Source organism: Nyctereutes procyonoides, unplaced genomic scaffold (genome assembly GCF_905146905.1).
Source record: "Nyctereutes procyonoides isolate TBG_1078 unplaced genomic scaffold, NYPRO_anot_genome, whole genome shotgun sequence".
NCBI classification, from domain to species: Eukaryota; Metazoa; Chordata; class Mammalia; order Carnivora; family Canidae; genus Nyctereutes; species Nyctereutes procyonoides.
The window spans coordinates 5802770-5817371 of NW_026575135.1; the positions used below are offsets into that span (position 1 = coordinate 5802770).

At 56.4% G+C, this 14602-nt stretch overlaps 2 protein-coding genes across 2 annotated transcripts in view; both read right to left on the reverse strand.

Moving 5' to 3' along the window:
• Positions 1–477: 477 nt before the first annotated feature.
• LOC129495102 (alpha-1-acid glycoprotein 1-like) lies at positions 478–3203 on the reverse strand. Its single transcript, XM_055302454.1, has 6 exons — positions 3045–3203; positions 2563–2705; positions 2275–2345; positions 1409–1516; positions 1169–1272; positions 478–663 (listed from the first exon to the last, which is right to left on the reverse strand). The coding sequence occupies exons 1-6, from the start codon at positions 3156–3158 to the stop codon at positions 586–588; spliced, it is 618 nt and encodes a 205-aa protein (XP_055158429.1). The 5' UTR covers positions 3159–3203; the 3' UTR covers positions 478–585.
• A 9092-nt stretch (positions 3204–12295) lies between these two features.
• Positions 12296–14602, reverse strand: part of COL27A1 (collagen type XXVII alpha 1 chain) — a 135756-nt gene continuing 133449 nt past the window's right edge. The window contains exon 61 of the mRNA XM_055302226.1: positions 12296–14371. Within this exon, the coding sequence (XP_055158201.1) occupies positions 14225–14371 (147 nt within the window). The 3' untranslated portion in view covers positions 12296–14224. The remainder of the gene's footprint in view (positions 14372–14602) is intronic.

Sequence of the window (14602 nt, forward strand, 5' to 3'; positions counted from 1 at the left end):
TCTTGCTGGGACGCTCACAGTGGCCCCGCCAAAGCCTTTCTGCCTCCAGGCTCCCCAGACGACCAGGGTAACGTCTGAGGTGAGGCCCCTGGTGCTTGGCACCACCACTCGCCTGGCTCTGAGCTGCCCCCACCCTTCATTTCACCTGACTCCCCACCAGAGCCCCTGCCTCGATGTTTCTCCAACCCGTCCTCTCAGATCCTTGGCCTGCAGCTGGAGCAGCAGGTGTTAGCAGCCCCAAAGCTTTCTAGGCTGGCTCAGATGCCCCTTCCAGGAAGCCTTCCCAGCCTTCCGCTGCAGGAGAAACCTCCCCAGGTGCTGGGCTCCCACAGCACTCGGTGCCTATCAGGGTGCCGGCTGTGCTGGGTGTTACAGCGGGGGGCAGGGGCGCACCCCGCGGCCAGCCGGGGCCCGGCTCAGACCGGCAGGCTGCCCCACGTACGAATGAGTGAGTGACTGAATGAGCCAACGACGACCTGCCTGTTACAAATGCAGAAGCTTTATTGATGCAACTGAGACCAAAACCTGAGATGTCCAGAGGGTGGGGGCGTAGGGCTGGGGATGGGCCCCACTGTCCCCAGGGTCCTAGCCCAGCGTCGTGTCTGCCTCCTGCTCCTTCAGCCTCTCCTCCTTGTGCCGCTTCTCCACCGGCCCACACAGATCCTAGAGGGCGGCGAGCGGGGTGCACGGTGACGCGGGTTGAATGGGAAGTATCAGGGAGACTATTAGGCGGGTGATTCTCCCTCACAGCAACAATCCTTGGGGCCCTTTGGGTGAAGCTAACAACCGCGATACCAGCTGCCACCCGCGGGGGTCGGACGGCTGGGGTGTGGCCGCAGTCCTCAGTGGTGATCACCCTCGGGTGTTTCTTTGTCCCGTTCCCGCCCCCCCCCAATCCCTGCCATCCCTCCTCCCTCCCAGGCCTCACCCCCGCCCTGGACGTCCTGCCTGTTTCGCAGGGACTTTTCCCTCCTGGGCCCCCATCCCCATGGGCTTCCAGAAGGCTCAGCCGTCCCTGCCGTGAGGCAGGTGCTTGAAGGTAGGACGTGGTGCCTCAGCGCCATACGGTCGTGGCCGGCAGCTCTCCCTGTGTGGGCCCCTGGGGCTGCCCCCCACCCCGGGCAGGATCACCCCGATGCCGGGCACCTCTAATCCTCCTTGTGTTCACCTTTTTCTCATTGGTGTACGCGATCTCCGACTTGTGCAGGTCCACACATGTGAGAGCTTCGTGGAACACCGTCATTTGCTCCTGGGTCACTTCGGGCTTCCTGGCTGCAGGAGGGAGCAAGGGGGCTGGGTCTCCCTGGCGGGGTGGGGGGGGAGGCCTGGGGTGCTGGGGGCCCAGCCGCAGGGGCAGGCGGTCTGCTGGGTGAGGGCTGGGCGGGGTGGAGGTTGGAGGGGCACCTACTGTACAACGATAGCCCCTTGCGCTGCTCGTCTTTCAGGGAGAAGCCAAGCATGAAGAGCTCAGGATCCTTGGTGAGCAGGAGTATGCCAAAGTTTTCTTTGCCAGACTCTGGAGAAGAGAACTCTGGGTGAGGCCGCACGGCACGATGGGTCCCGATCCCAGGCGAGGAACCCTGGGGGCGCCCACGGCCACGAGGTCACCCGGGACGCACACCCCTCGCTCCTCCCGTGTGCCAGGCCCTGCGCTGAGATGTGGAGTCGGGGGAGCCTTATGCGGACCATGACTGTCAGGGCCTTTCTCCCCATTTTCCAGACAGGAAAGTAAGGCCCAGACAGGGGCCTCGGGGCTGCTCAGGGGCTGTTGGTTTAAGCCCGTCAGCATTCGTGTGCCCCTCGATGCGCCCTCTCTGGGGTGACGGTGGGGGCACGAGTGAGGTCACTGCCTGCCTGACACAGACTGCCACCCTCTGAGCCCAAAGGATAAAGAGTGGTTGAGAGAGGCAGGACTGCAGCCAGCCTTGACTTTGCATTCTAGTTCTAATAGGCTGCGTGACTCCAGGGAAACTGCTCGACATCCCAGTGTCTCATCTAATCCCGTAATGTCCTCCTGGGGTTGTTTGTGAGTATTAAGGGATTAATTCTAGTAAAGTACGGCGAACAGCGCCTGGCACATGGAGCGCAGATATGTGGGCAGTCCTTACCGGTTATTGCAGCGTGCGGGCCCCAGGACCTCGGGAGCATGGGCCTGTCCCGTGTTCTCCGAGCCTGAGCCCCGGCACGTCCCCACTTTGGGCGGGCCCCCCCCAACCCCCCGCCACCCCCCCCCACGACGCCCAGCAGCCCTCCTGCCCCAGCGCTGGTCCTTACCGTATTTGGACACGGTCCCATTCTCCCGCTGGACATTCAGAAAGCTGCTGTTATAGACGCACTGGTTCCCACTAAAGCCAGACAGAAGAGGGGAGAAAAACAGGAGAAATATGGATGATCACTGGTCACTACCATCGAGGGGCAAGAGTTGCTGGCGATTTGTCAGCCCTCCCCATTCTGTGGATGGAAAGACTGAGGCTGGGAGGGAGCAGGGAACTGCTCAAGGTTTTCCAGCAGCTAGGAGCAGGTGCCTGGGGCCGGGGGTGAGCCTGCAGGTGGGGGTCTTACATGGTTAGGTACTCTCTGAGCAGGATTGTGTCATCTGTATGGTTGACGTCAAAGTAAAAGAAGGCCGCGTGGATCGTTCTAGCCGAGTGATTGAACTCCGGGTCACGGAAGGCCGAGCCGATGTAAAACCACTTGCCAGAGATCTGGGGGGAAGCCAAGAGCCGGATGATGGAGGCCAGGAGCCGGATCCCCCTGCTAGCCAGGGGGCAGGTCTCACCGCACCCCTCCTTTTGCAGCCAGGTAGTCTGGGGCCCCCGGCGAGGAGCTCATGGTGAGGTTCCTCCTTGCCCAGGACAGAATGTCCCCTCTGAGGGACCTTGCAATGAGGCTTCTGAGTTTGGAAGCAGAAGAATGCTGCCAGAGGCTGGTCGGAATGTCGCCCCGGGACCCGGGAGAGAAATGGGCAGAACCAGGCCAAGGGGCTGACCACAAGCCAGCAGGAGGAAGGGAAGCCCAGGGCGCTCGGGGGCCCAGGGACGCACCTGCTCCAGCGTGGCGTTGGTGATAGGCCTCGCCGTGAGGTTGGCACACCCCGGGCTCTGGGCTTCCAGCAGGGGAAGGAGGCTCAGGGCAGTGAGGGCCCAGGACAGTGCCATGCCTAGACGATGGGTCCCCAAGCCGGCCGGAGCTGGCAGCCGGGCGGCGCAGCGCCCTTTATAACGGGCTGTGTGTGGGCAGAGCCCTGGGGTGCCCTTGTGACACGCTTGCGAAGTGCCCCACACGCATCCTTCCCGCCTTTCCACACAGCCAGCGCTAGCCGAAGCCTCCGCCCAGCCTCGGTGTACTCCGGATCGCTGGCCGGAAGGCCTACCGGGGCCCCAAGGCCTGGCCAGTCAAGGCCAAGGTGGGCATGGGCTGGAGCGCTCGTTATGAAACCTGTGTGGCAAGCCCTGCGGTGCTGGTTTGGTTTGGTTTTGAGAGCTCTTATGTTCCGTACCCAATCCGCGTCCCACTTGGGCAGCCAGACTGGGGCGAGGCCCACCTGTAAATCAAATGCTGAAGGCGATAGTTCCCAGGCTAGGTGGGGTGCGTGGGGGATGGGATGGGGAGCGGGCGGGGGTGAAGGCAAACCTGGATTCTATCCCAGCTGAGTGTGGTAACAGCTGGGAGAGCAAAAGTCCAGTGACGGGGACCGTGGGCAGCAGGCGGCGGGTGGGGGGTGAGGGGGGTGGTTGGTTGCCCAACGCAGCCTGGAAGCGGGGAGCCCGTGAAGCAGTCCCTGGGAGGCAGGGATGCTTCCCAAAGCAGGAGGTGTCTAAGTTATATGTCTATTACCAGTAAAGGCAGCATTACCTGACCGAGCTCCCAACATCCATAGCGGGAACGTGTGGTCTCCACCGCCCACCGTGGGTGTCATCACCAGCAGGTCCCCCACCCTGGACAGTGCCCCGCACTGCAGAATGAGCACGTCCACAGGGAGAGTCCGCCCGGCCGGGACAGATCTTTAGCCCCACGAACAGATACTTCCCCCCCAAAAAGCCTTATCATGTGACGCTTTCAATTCTGTATCCTTATTCATCTCATAGATTCTGGGTCATTTTTCATGTTTCAGTGGAAGTTAGTGGTTGTAGTTGTAATGGACGGATGACCCCATTGTGCTCCTCCCAGCTTCCAACGTCCTTAATGATGTGCTCGCTCTCTGCCTCTGGTCTCTGATTTTACTTTTCCAGCTTTATTGAGCTACACTTGTCTATGACTTTTCACATGGTGAGGTTTCCTCAGATGCTAAGTGTCGGAAAAGTGACCAAATCGCCTTCTCAGATTACCCTCCCATTCAAGAGGAAGAAAACCACGTCACATGCAAGACTACAGTGTCATTCAGAATAGCCCAAGACGAGGAACAGCAGTTCAGATGCCCGTCCTCGGGAAAATGGGAAACACGCGTCGTGGCGTCTTCATAAATGGACTATTCCTCAGCGATAAAAACCAACTACGGGTGTAGGAGACAACACGAATGACTCGGAAAATCTTAGGCTGGCAAAAGAAGGCAGACTCAATAAGGTACATAGTGTCTGGTCCCATTTAGAGAAAGTTCTAGCATGGACCAAAGGAGTCTACAATGGCAGCTATCAGATCGGTGGTCGCCTAGGGCAAGGAGGCCAGTCTAAGAGCCCAAGGTGGTAAGAGCACTTTCTGGATAAACGGCAGTGCTCCGCGAGTCCACGGGGTGGTTATGTGCATGATGTGCATTGGTGAAAACTCAGAGTTTTAGGCTTAAAATGTGCGCATTTTATTGTATACCAATTATACCTCAATTAAGTTGATTAAAAAAAAAAACTGTCTTCCCAAACGGAGAAGACAAAAAAAAAAAAAAAAAAAAAAACTAATGCTGTTTAATGTCCCTTTCTCCACATCCTTGTCAGAAGTGGAATTCACCTTCTTCTTCTTCTTCTTCTTCTTCTTCTTCTTCTTCTTCTTCTTCTTCTTCTTCTTCCTTCTTCTTCTTCTTCTTCTTCTTCTTCTTCTTCTTCTTCTTCTTCTTCTTCTTCTTCTTCTTCTTCTTTCTTTGCCAGCTCACTTGGTGTTTTGACTTTGCACTGCTCCCATCTGAGTCTTGAAACAAGGATCGGAGCTTGTAGGCAGGGAAGCGCGGAGGCGAGAGAGTGCGTGGCACGTGAAGTGAAGGACGTAGGGTCGTGAGGCCGGCAGTGGGATGACTGGGGGCTGGGGTGGGGTGGGGTGGGCGGTGCTGGAGAGGTTGGCGGGACCGAGCCTGCAGGGCACAGAAGCCGGACTGGGGAATTCGCAGTGGACCCTGCAGGCATTAGGAGAAATGGAAAGAGGGAAAGTGGGGCGGAGATGAATGAATAATCAGATTTGCTCTTTAGGAAGATCCCTTTGTCTGCAGAGGGCCGAGGTAGGGGGACAACTTGGGGCTGTCTCAGCAATGGTCCAGGTGCAAGACGGCAGGACTGGGGACACATTTGAGACACTGCTTATCTCAAGGAGAAGCTGATGGTTATATGGGGACAGCACCACCACTGCCCCGGCCACCGGGGCTCCTGCCCAGAGCCCAGAGCTTTAGAGGCTCTCGCATATCGCACATGCATCCGTACCCATGTGGGCACACGTACGTGCATGCACGCACAAAACTCATTAAATAACACAGAAGCACCTCTGTCCCTTGGGATCTTGTGCCCTAAACATCCTTCTTCACGACCGATGCTCTTCAGGCCCCAGGGAAACCATTCTTCCCTCTTACACCCTCTCCTTGCATCGCATGTGACGGCCCGGCCCGATGTCTGGTGAGTAGCGTGGAGAGAAAGGAATGCTTTCTCTTACAGCGGGTAGACGGAGAGCCACTCCCCAGGAGTGAGCGGTCCTCACTGTCACTCGGGGACCCCTCGGAGAGGTGCCCTCCCCTCCCGAGAGCCTCTCCAAGTGGTTCCTCCATGTGCACCCAGCGCTCCCCCGACACAGTGCGATTTTCTCCGTCGTCTTACATTTCAAGGATGCTTCAGTACCTCCGTGGATTGAGGGTCTGGCCAGCCCTCCCGACCCCGCCCCTCCATCTGGCCCCAGGCACAACGTCGAGACAAGGTTGGTGGAAAACAGAAAAGCGATCAGGGTCACGCAGGATGGTGGTGAAGTATCGTCCTAGCTTGACCACCTGTGAGCCATGTGACCCTGGGCAAGTTACTCAGCTTCCCTGTGTCTCAATTTACCCCATCTGTAAAATGGGGATATGGATTGTGGCTATTCGAGCAGGTTGTCAAGCGGACTAAATCAGTTCACATTTGTAAAGTGCTTGTTACACGAAACACACTTGTTTCTCAGAGTCCGCCGGCCCTAATAACCATCACCGTCAGTGTAATGTCAAGCTGGGCTAAGGAGAAAAGAAGACAGCCTCCTGCATTACAGAAATACTTCCAGGGCTGCAGGTTACATCCCCCATCTAAAGACATCAAAATGCAAAAAAAAAAAAAAAAAAAAAAAAAGTCAATAGTAGGCTCGAGAAAATTGGGTACTTTCCCCATCGGCTGGATAAGGAAACAAAGGACTCAGAGAGGTCAGGTGAAAGGTGAGGTTACATCATTGGGGCAATGCACCCGCTTGACAGGCTCGTCTCCGGAAAAGCCACTTGATATGGGTTTCTCCCTCCAGGTCAGGGCTCAGCTCTGTGTCCGACGACTGGTTCGTGGTCTTCCACGTGAACAGCCGCAGCGACTACATCGGCAGAGCAAAAGATCCTAATTAGGACCTTTGTGTCTGGGCCGAGAAAACCCTCGACAAGACTTGCTCACGTTCAGACCATGTGTTGTGATCTTGGCCAACTTATTATTTTTTTAAAGATTTTATTTATTCATTCATGAGAATACAGAGAGAGAGAGAGAGAGAGACGGACAGACAGACAGAGAGGCAGAGACACAGGCAGAGGGAGAAGCAGGCTCCATGCAGGGAGCCCGACGTGGGACTCGATCCCGGGTCTCCAGGATCACGCCCTGGGCCGAAGTCGGTGCTAAACTGCTGAGCCCCCCGGGCTGCCCTTGGACAACTTATGTAACCTCTTCAGACGTGGCTTCCCTCGTCTGACGAGCCGGTGCCGTGACATGTGTCTCAAGAGGGTCGCGCACAAGAACGAAAGCGTACTGCGCTCAACCGGGCTCCTGCTCGTCCCAAGTGTGCAAGACTCCGTAGCTGCTATTTATGCGGAACCATCCGACACCGCATTCTTACGGAGCAGGTGGATGTCATTCAGACTCAGACGAGTCGCCCTGCTGCTAGAGAACAGCAGCTCCGTGTGCGGTAGCAAGCAGGAAAGGGCATAGCACCCCCATTTTGCAGAGGGAGCAACTGAGGCCCAGAGGGAAGGAACGACCCAGCCAAGGCCACGTCCCAGTCAGGAAGCTGGGACTGGAATCCACCTGCCAGCCTGTCCCCTTCTTGCTCACCCCCCCTCCTCCCAGCACGGGCGGCTGGTCACTGGGGGCAAGTGACGGTCCATGGCCGTGGCTCGATTCGCTGTGGACAGAGCAAACACAGGATTGGCCCCACCTGGGAAATCCAGTCTGTCGGCTTCCTGACACTCGGTTGTGCAACAGGAGACAGGGAACCACAGCTGCTGCCGGCCCCCCAGGAGCTGCCTTTTCTGTTCCCCGATAACTTCTTACCCTGCCCCTGCCGGGAAGGAGCTGGCTCGGCTTCAGAGGCCTCACTGGCCAGCTCCCGGGGCCCCTGGAATGCCCACGGACAGTTGTGAGTGTCGCAGTTTTAACACGGCCATCCTTCTCGTCCCCCATCTTCCTGGCCCTCCCGTCCCCTCCGGCTCTTCAGAGCCTCGCGGGGGCTGCTGACACCTCTGGAGCTCTGACCGGCTCAGCCCGCCGCCCCCGGGACAGCCCTGCAGGGCCCCGCTGCAGCTCAGCCCAGCCCCGCTGTCCCCTGCCACCCGCAGCCTTGTCCTCTTCCCGGCCCAGGGCTCTGGGGCTCCCCCACGCTACCCTGTGGCATCACAATGAACGGCAAGTATACTGTTCCCCAAACACAGAGGCCACCTTTACTCCCCAGCCTCGGCGCTGGTCCCTCTCCTCTCCGTGTCCTTCCCCCACACACACACGGCAACCCTTTATTCATCCTCTACCGGCCTCAGCGTGGGATGGCTAATTATACGTGCCGAGTTAATAGGGCCATGGGGCACCCGAGTACTTGGCCAAACATTCCGGGCATATCTGCGAGGGTGTTTTTAGGTGAGACCGACGTTTGAATGGATAGCCCGCAAAACAGATTGCCTCCCCCGCCCCCGCTCCCCACCCCGCCACCAAGTGTGGGTGGGCCTCGTCTCATCAGTGGAAGGCCTGAATAACACTGAAGGTCTGAGGAAGGGGGAACTCCTCCTGCCTGACTGGGTGAGGTGGACGTCAGTGTTTCCCCGCCTTTAGGAGACACCGGTTCTTCCTCGCTCTCCCGCCTGCGGGCCGTTACGTTAGAACAACATTGTCGGCTCGCGTGGGCCGTGACTTGGCCAGCTCGGTCTGCAGATCTTGGGACCTGCCAGCGATCAAAGTCACGTGAGCCCATTCCTTACAATAAATCTCTTCAGGGCCCCTGGGGGGCTCAGCGGTTGAGCGTCTGCCTTGGGCCCAGGGCGTGACCCCGGGGTCCCGGGATCGAGTCCCGCATCGGGCTCCCGGCATGGAGCCTGCTTCTCCCTCGGCCTGTCTCTGCCTCTCTCTCTGTATCTCTTGTGAATAAATAAATAAAATCTTCAAAAAAAAAGTAAATGAATCTCTTTACACACATCCTACCGGTCCCGTCTCTCTGGAGACCCTGGTTAATACGAGTGTCACCCCTGACTACCCTTCTGCGCCGACGCTGCCTCGGGCACGCTCTCATTTTGCTCCCACGCCCTCAGCCCCCCATCGGGCCTCCTGCCCCCGGCTCTCCCCGCCCTTAACCACACAAGGTCCTGCTCCTCCAGCTGCCCCCCCCCCGCCAGAATCAGAGCCCCTGAGTCCCCCTGCCGGGCCCGTCCCTGTAACTCCAGCACCCACATACGGCCTGGCACAGGAGGGGAGCTGCTGAGACATGTCAAGGGGCTGTTCCAGCGAGCATAGCTCAACCAGTTCGAGTGCCTCCAATGTGCTGTACTCCGTGGCTGGAGGGAGGGCAGGATCCATCCCCGGCCCTCACAGAGCTTCCCGCGGGGACAACGCACGTCAGAGTGACCCAACCTTCCCATCTGCAGAATGGGAAGCATGATCCAACAGCGGGGCGGGCTCTCTGGGGGCGATCGCACAGGGCAGGCCTCAGGAAAGGATTCAAGAAGCGGGACGTCCTGTCTCAGTTTCATTTCTGGTGAATTTTGAAAGAAATGAAAAGAACATTCTTTTTCTTCTTTTTTCTTATTTTAGATTTATTCATGAGAGACACAGAGAGAGAGGCAGAGACACAGGCAGGGGGAGAAGCAGGCTCCCTGCGGGGAGTCCGATGCAGGACTTGATCCCAGGACCCTGGGATCACACCCTGATTTGAAGGCAAATGCATGACCGCTGAGCCCCCCAGGTGCCCCCCAAAGAAATAAAAAGAACATTCTTATCTCATTTCCAAGGTTTTTTCTCCCCCCAGTTTTAGAAGACCATTTTCCAGATTTAGGAAATAGTGTAAGGCCCCAATTCTTGAGACTTGAACAGGTTCTAGACTCTTCAGGGAGGCTTATTAAATCATGGATCGCTGGGCCCCACCTGGGACTTTGTGATTCAGTAGGTTTGGAAAGGGGCTGAAAATTTGCATCAGTAACCAACTCGCAGGCTAATCCCAGGGGGCCACGCTGAGCCCCACTTGTCAGCAGTGTGGGGTTTGAATGGAAGCTTCGCCCCGGCCTCGGGAGGTGACCTCGGGCACTGCACTGGGCTTCAGTCACAGTGTATGTAACGTGACAGGGTGTACCTGGGACGTGGGACTCTCCAAGCCCTTCCAGACCACGAATCCCGGGCTCTGCAGACGGGACTCTCCGATCCACGGCAAAGCAGCAGCACCTGGTGCTCGGTGCTCGCTGCCTGGGGCAGGTGCCAGGTGCAGACAGAGGAGTGGAGGCCCAGCTGCATGTGTACTAATGACCTGGATACTTAGAGCAAGGTTTTTGGGTTTTGTTTTGTTTTTTTTTAGATTTTGTTTATTTTTAAAATATTTTATTTATTTATTCATGAGACACACACACACACACACACACAGAGAGAGAGAAGCAGAGACACAGGCAGAGGGAGAAGCAGGCTCCATGCAGGGAGCCCGATGTGGGACTCGATCCTGGGTCTCCAGGATCACGCCCTGGGCTGAAGTTGGTGCTAAACCACTGAGCCACCCGGGCTGCCCAGATTTTCTTTATTTGTTTGAGAGAGTGAGCACAAGCAGGGGAGGGGGCAGAGGGAGAGGGGGAGAGGGAGAAGCAGACTCCCCTCTGAGCAGGGAGCCCAGTGCCGGGCTCCATCCAGGACCCTGAGATCATGACCTGAGCCGAAGGCAGACGCCTAACCCACTGGGCCACCCAGGCGCCCCTCGAGCAAGGTTTTAATACATAAAATCCCAGCTATGAGTTCAACTGCTTGCGATTTGTTCTTTCTCCTCGGGGAGAAGGGCAGAAAGGCTCGGGTTCACTCAAGGTCCCACGGTGGGAGGACCAAGCTGAGAGAGGAAGAACTGCACCGAGGGTCAGGAGATACGGGTTCCAGGTCCAGCAGGTATAAATATGTCCTAATATATCCCGGGTATCACATGGGGGCCACACGCATGCTAAAAATAATTAGCTATTGTGTATCTGAAATTCAAATCTATTCACATTTATCTGGGTGGTCCTGTATGTTTATTTGCTAGCTCTGGCTAATTATCTCTCAGATTCTCACCGGCTCCAAGGCAGGTGTCGCCGTGGCCTGTCTCAAGCATCTCCCAGGTAAGGAGCAAACGCTCCTATTTGTGGAAGCACCGTCCACAAGCCCCGCAAGAAGGAAACAACGCAAACGTCCGTCAGTGGGTGAATGGATAATCAAAGTGCGTCCCGTCCGCACAGTAGGATATTATCGAGTCATAAAAAGGAATGAAGTACTGGACGGATACACACCACAAGAACGAACCTTGAAATCCCGCTACGGGAAAGAAGACAGTCACAGGAGGCCATACATCGTGAGCTTTCTATGGTGGGGAGCACACGTTAAATTGAACTTTCCCATGTGCAAAACAGGATCCCGTTTATCTGAGATAGGATTCCTCGTCTGTGAAATACCCACAGTAGGCAGAGTCGGAAATCCGGTTAGTGCTTTTCTGGGGCTTGGGCAGAGGGAAATGGGGAGTGACTGCTTCACAGGTATGGAGTTTCCTTTTGGGGTGATGAGAATGTTCTGGAACTAGGCAGTGGGGATGGTTGCACAGGTTGTACGTGGTGAGTATACGAAATGGTAAGTCTCCTGTGTGTGACTACGCTAAAAAAGAAAAAAGGAATCGCTCAAGTTAACCTCAATATACCTCCTCCCTGTGGGTCATGAGTTGAATCGTGTCCCACCCCCAAAAGATACGTCAAAGTCCTAAGCTTATTACCCGTGAACGTGGCCTTACATGGAAATAGTCTTTGCAGAGGTAATCAAGTTCAGATGAGGGCCCCTGGGGGGCTCTGGTTGAGCGTCTGCCTTTGGCTCAAGGCCTGATCCCAGGGTCCCGGGATTGAGTCCCGCATCAGGCTCCTTGCAGGGAGCCTGCTTCTCCCCCTGCCTGTGTCTCTGCCTCTCTCTCTCTGGGTGTCTCATGAATAAATAAATTAAACCTTTAAAAAAAAAACGTTCAGATGAGCTTATTAGGGTAGGTCCTCACCCAGTAGGACTGGTGTCCTTGTAAAAAGATGTGAGGACGGAGACGGAGCCGCACAGGGAGCAGGAAGGCCGGGTGGCTCCAGAGGCAGAGACTGCAGAGCTCCGGCTAGGCCCGAGGAACGCCCGCGGCCACCAGAAGCTAAGGTCAGGGGGCTCCCCTGGAAGCGCTGGAGGGACCACGGAGCTGCCACCCCTTGGGTTTCAGACTTGCGGCCTCCACCGGGGAGAGAATGCATTTCTGCTGGCTGCAGGTTTGTGGTACTGTCGCAGCAACCCTAAGAAACACATGCACCGTGGGACACCCCCCCCACCCGCCTGCTCCGGGGGAAGCAGCATCCTCTGAGCAGCTCCTGTCCCCTCCAGCCCCCCGCCCGGCCGGAACCTCCTCCGTCTGGGCTTTTCAAAGAAGCACACAGCCACCGATGCGTCGTTCCATTGCCTCAGTTTTAAATATTTATTTAAAATCCAGAAGGGAAAAGGAGAAACGGAACCCACTGGGGGTTTAACACACTGACATGTGGACAGACATATAGGAGGACAGGAGAAGATCCCGAGAACGAGACAGAGGCCAGGCGGTCGCTGGCGGGGGTGGGGGGGGGGAGCGGGGGCTGAGATGAGGCCCGAGCTGCTACAACACGCTTCGGTGGGGAGCGTCTGGGCTGGGGCGGGAGGGCGAGGCGCACAGGGAGTGTCTGGTGGGGAAGGTGGGCTGGACTGAGGTATTAAATAATGAAAATCAAATCCAATTCCCAAAGAAACACAACTTTAGAGAGAGAGAGAGAGAGAGAGAGAGAGAGAGAGAGAGAAAGACACAAATAGACGTTCACATAAAATTTCCCCTTCTAGAAAAATAATTCCATACTTAAAGTAACCTCCAAATCCAACTGGGTGCCGCCTGGTTCTCGGATATAGGACGGCTCAGACTGCACTGAGTCTCCCGATCACGCTGAACCCCGAGATCCCCATAATTATTCTTTCTCCTCAGTCCGCATTTACATTTGGAGCTAATGATGCTGGGTTTCTAGAGGATTGAGTGACGGTGGAAAAGCAAGAGTGACGGCCGCCTCTTGGAGGGGACAAGCTCCTGGGAGGGAGGATCGTGGGGAACGGTATTTGGGGAATGGTACGGGGCCTTGTAAGGCGGCTCCCGGTTGGTAGGTCACCTCCAAGGCCAGCGCCGACCCCGCACCGCTTTCTCCGAGGTCCAGGCTTCTCCCAGGACCCTCCAGTCTAGATCCCACCTTCCAAGACCAGCCTAACTTCCCTCCAAGGGGCCATGAGAGGCCAAGCCAAATCCTTGATGCTCAGGCCTCCCCCTGCCTGAAGAGGACAAACCTTTCAAAGTCCATAAATTAAAAATGTAAATCTTTCTGCTTCTGTTTCTGGAAGGTTTTTTTTTTTTCTTTTTTTTCCTTTTCCTTTTTTTTTTTTTTTTCCGGCTTTGCTTTTTTTGTTATTGTTGTTTTTTTTTTTTTCTTTTTCCTTCCCCTCCCCCCGCTGAGTTGATTACCTGACACGAGGGCGACACTAAGGACATTTTTAGATTCCCCAAACTTTGTCATTTGGAGGAGAAAGCAAAATGTGGACGATACTCCACATCAAAATAAATGGTTCTTCGAAGTCTGTAGCAAAAATGGTAGCACCTTCAAAATCTTAAATAGGCTTTTTTTTTTCCCCTTAAAAAAAAATCACATACACTATGAGACAATTGCGAGCACCAGCGATTTCACAGTGGGAGGTAGCTAGCATGGGCACCCCCGGCCCCGAGGGTCGTGCCGCCCCCCTCTCGGCCTCCACAGCATCCCACCCTCTGGCCGCTCCTTCTCTCACCTCTTTCCCAGGTGAAAAAAAAATAGTAATGCACCTTCTTTGTGTTTGTTTAAATAAAATATATATACTTCTTTCTTTCCTTTTCTCCTTTTTCATGTCTCCTCTCTAATATTGCACATCAAAGCTCCCTGGCAGGGACCAGCTGGCGAGATGCCCCCTCCCCTCAGGCGGGCTGGAACGTGGGGCTCTTTGGGCAGGAAGCTGGGGAGGGCAGGGGGTGGCCGCAGAGCTGGGAGACAGGCCGCGGGGCTCAGGCGGGTTGCAGGCCCAGCTGGCTCTGGCTGGCTCTTTGGTTGGTCTTTGGGGGACTGAGCTGGGACCAGCTGGTCCCAAGGATACCCAGTTCCCTGCCACCGCCCCCCGCCCCACCCCACCCCCAGCCACTCCTACAGGGCAGACAACAGCTGGGGCCTACCCAAGGATGCTTGGGCAGGTGAGCTGCCTCTCGTGGGCCCACCTGCCCCTAGGTACCCTCCTCTGGCCTCCTCCTCCTCCTCTTCCCTCCCTGTCGAGGCCTAGAGGAGCCAGGAGGTCAGAGGTCAGAGGAAGCACGCAGGTCCAACTTCGAGGCGGTACTGCTTCCCTGATGAGGCAGGAGGGAGGTTGTCCACACCGACAATGGGCAGCTGCTGGGGGTCCTGGGTCCGGAAAGTGAAAAGCGTCTGATGCCAGCGGCCGTCCTGGACCTGAGGGAGGCAAGAGCATCACCACCCTCATCGTCGACATGTGCGCGTCCCCATCCTGTTTCCCACCGTGCAAGGGACCCCTGGCATGTCACTGCAGCCACGACCTGCATGCGTCCACTGAGACTGCTTCTGCTACCTCCACCCTGGGAGGGAATGCACTCATGAATATCACCGTAGCTGCCCTCCTGGGCTCCTTTCCTGATTCCCCAGGACACAGTCTAGAAGCGGATT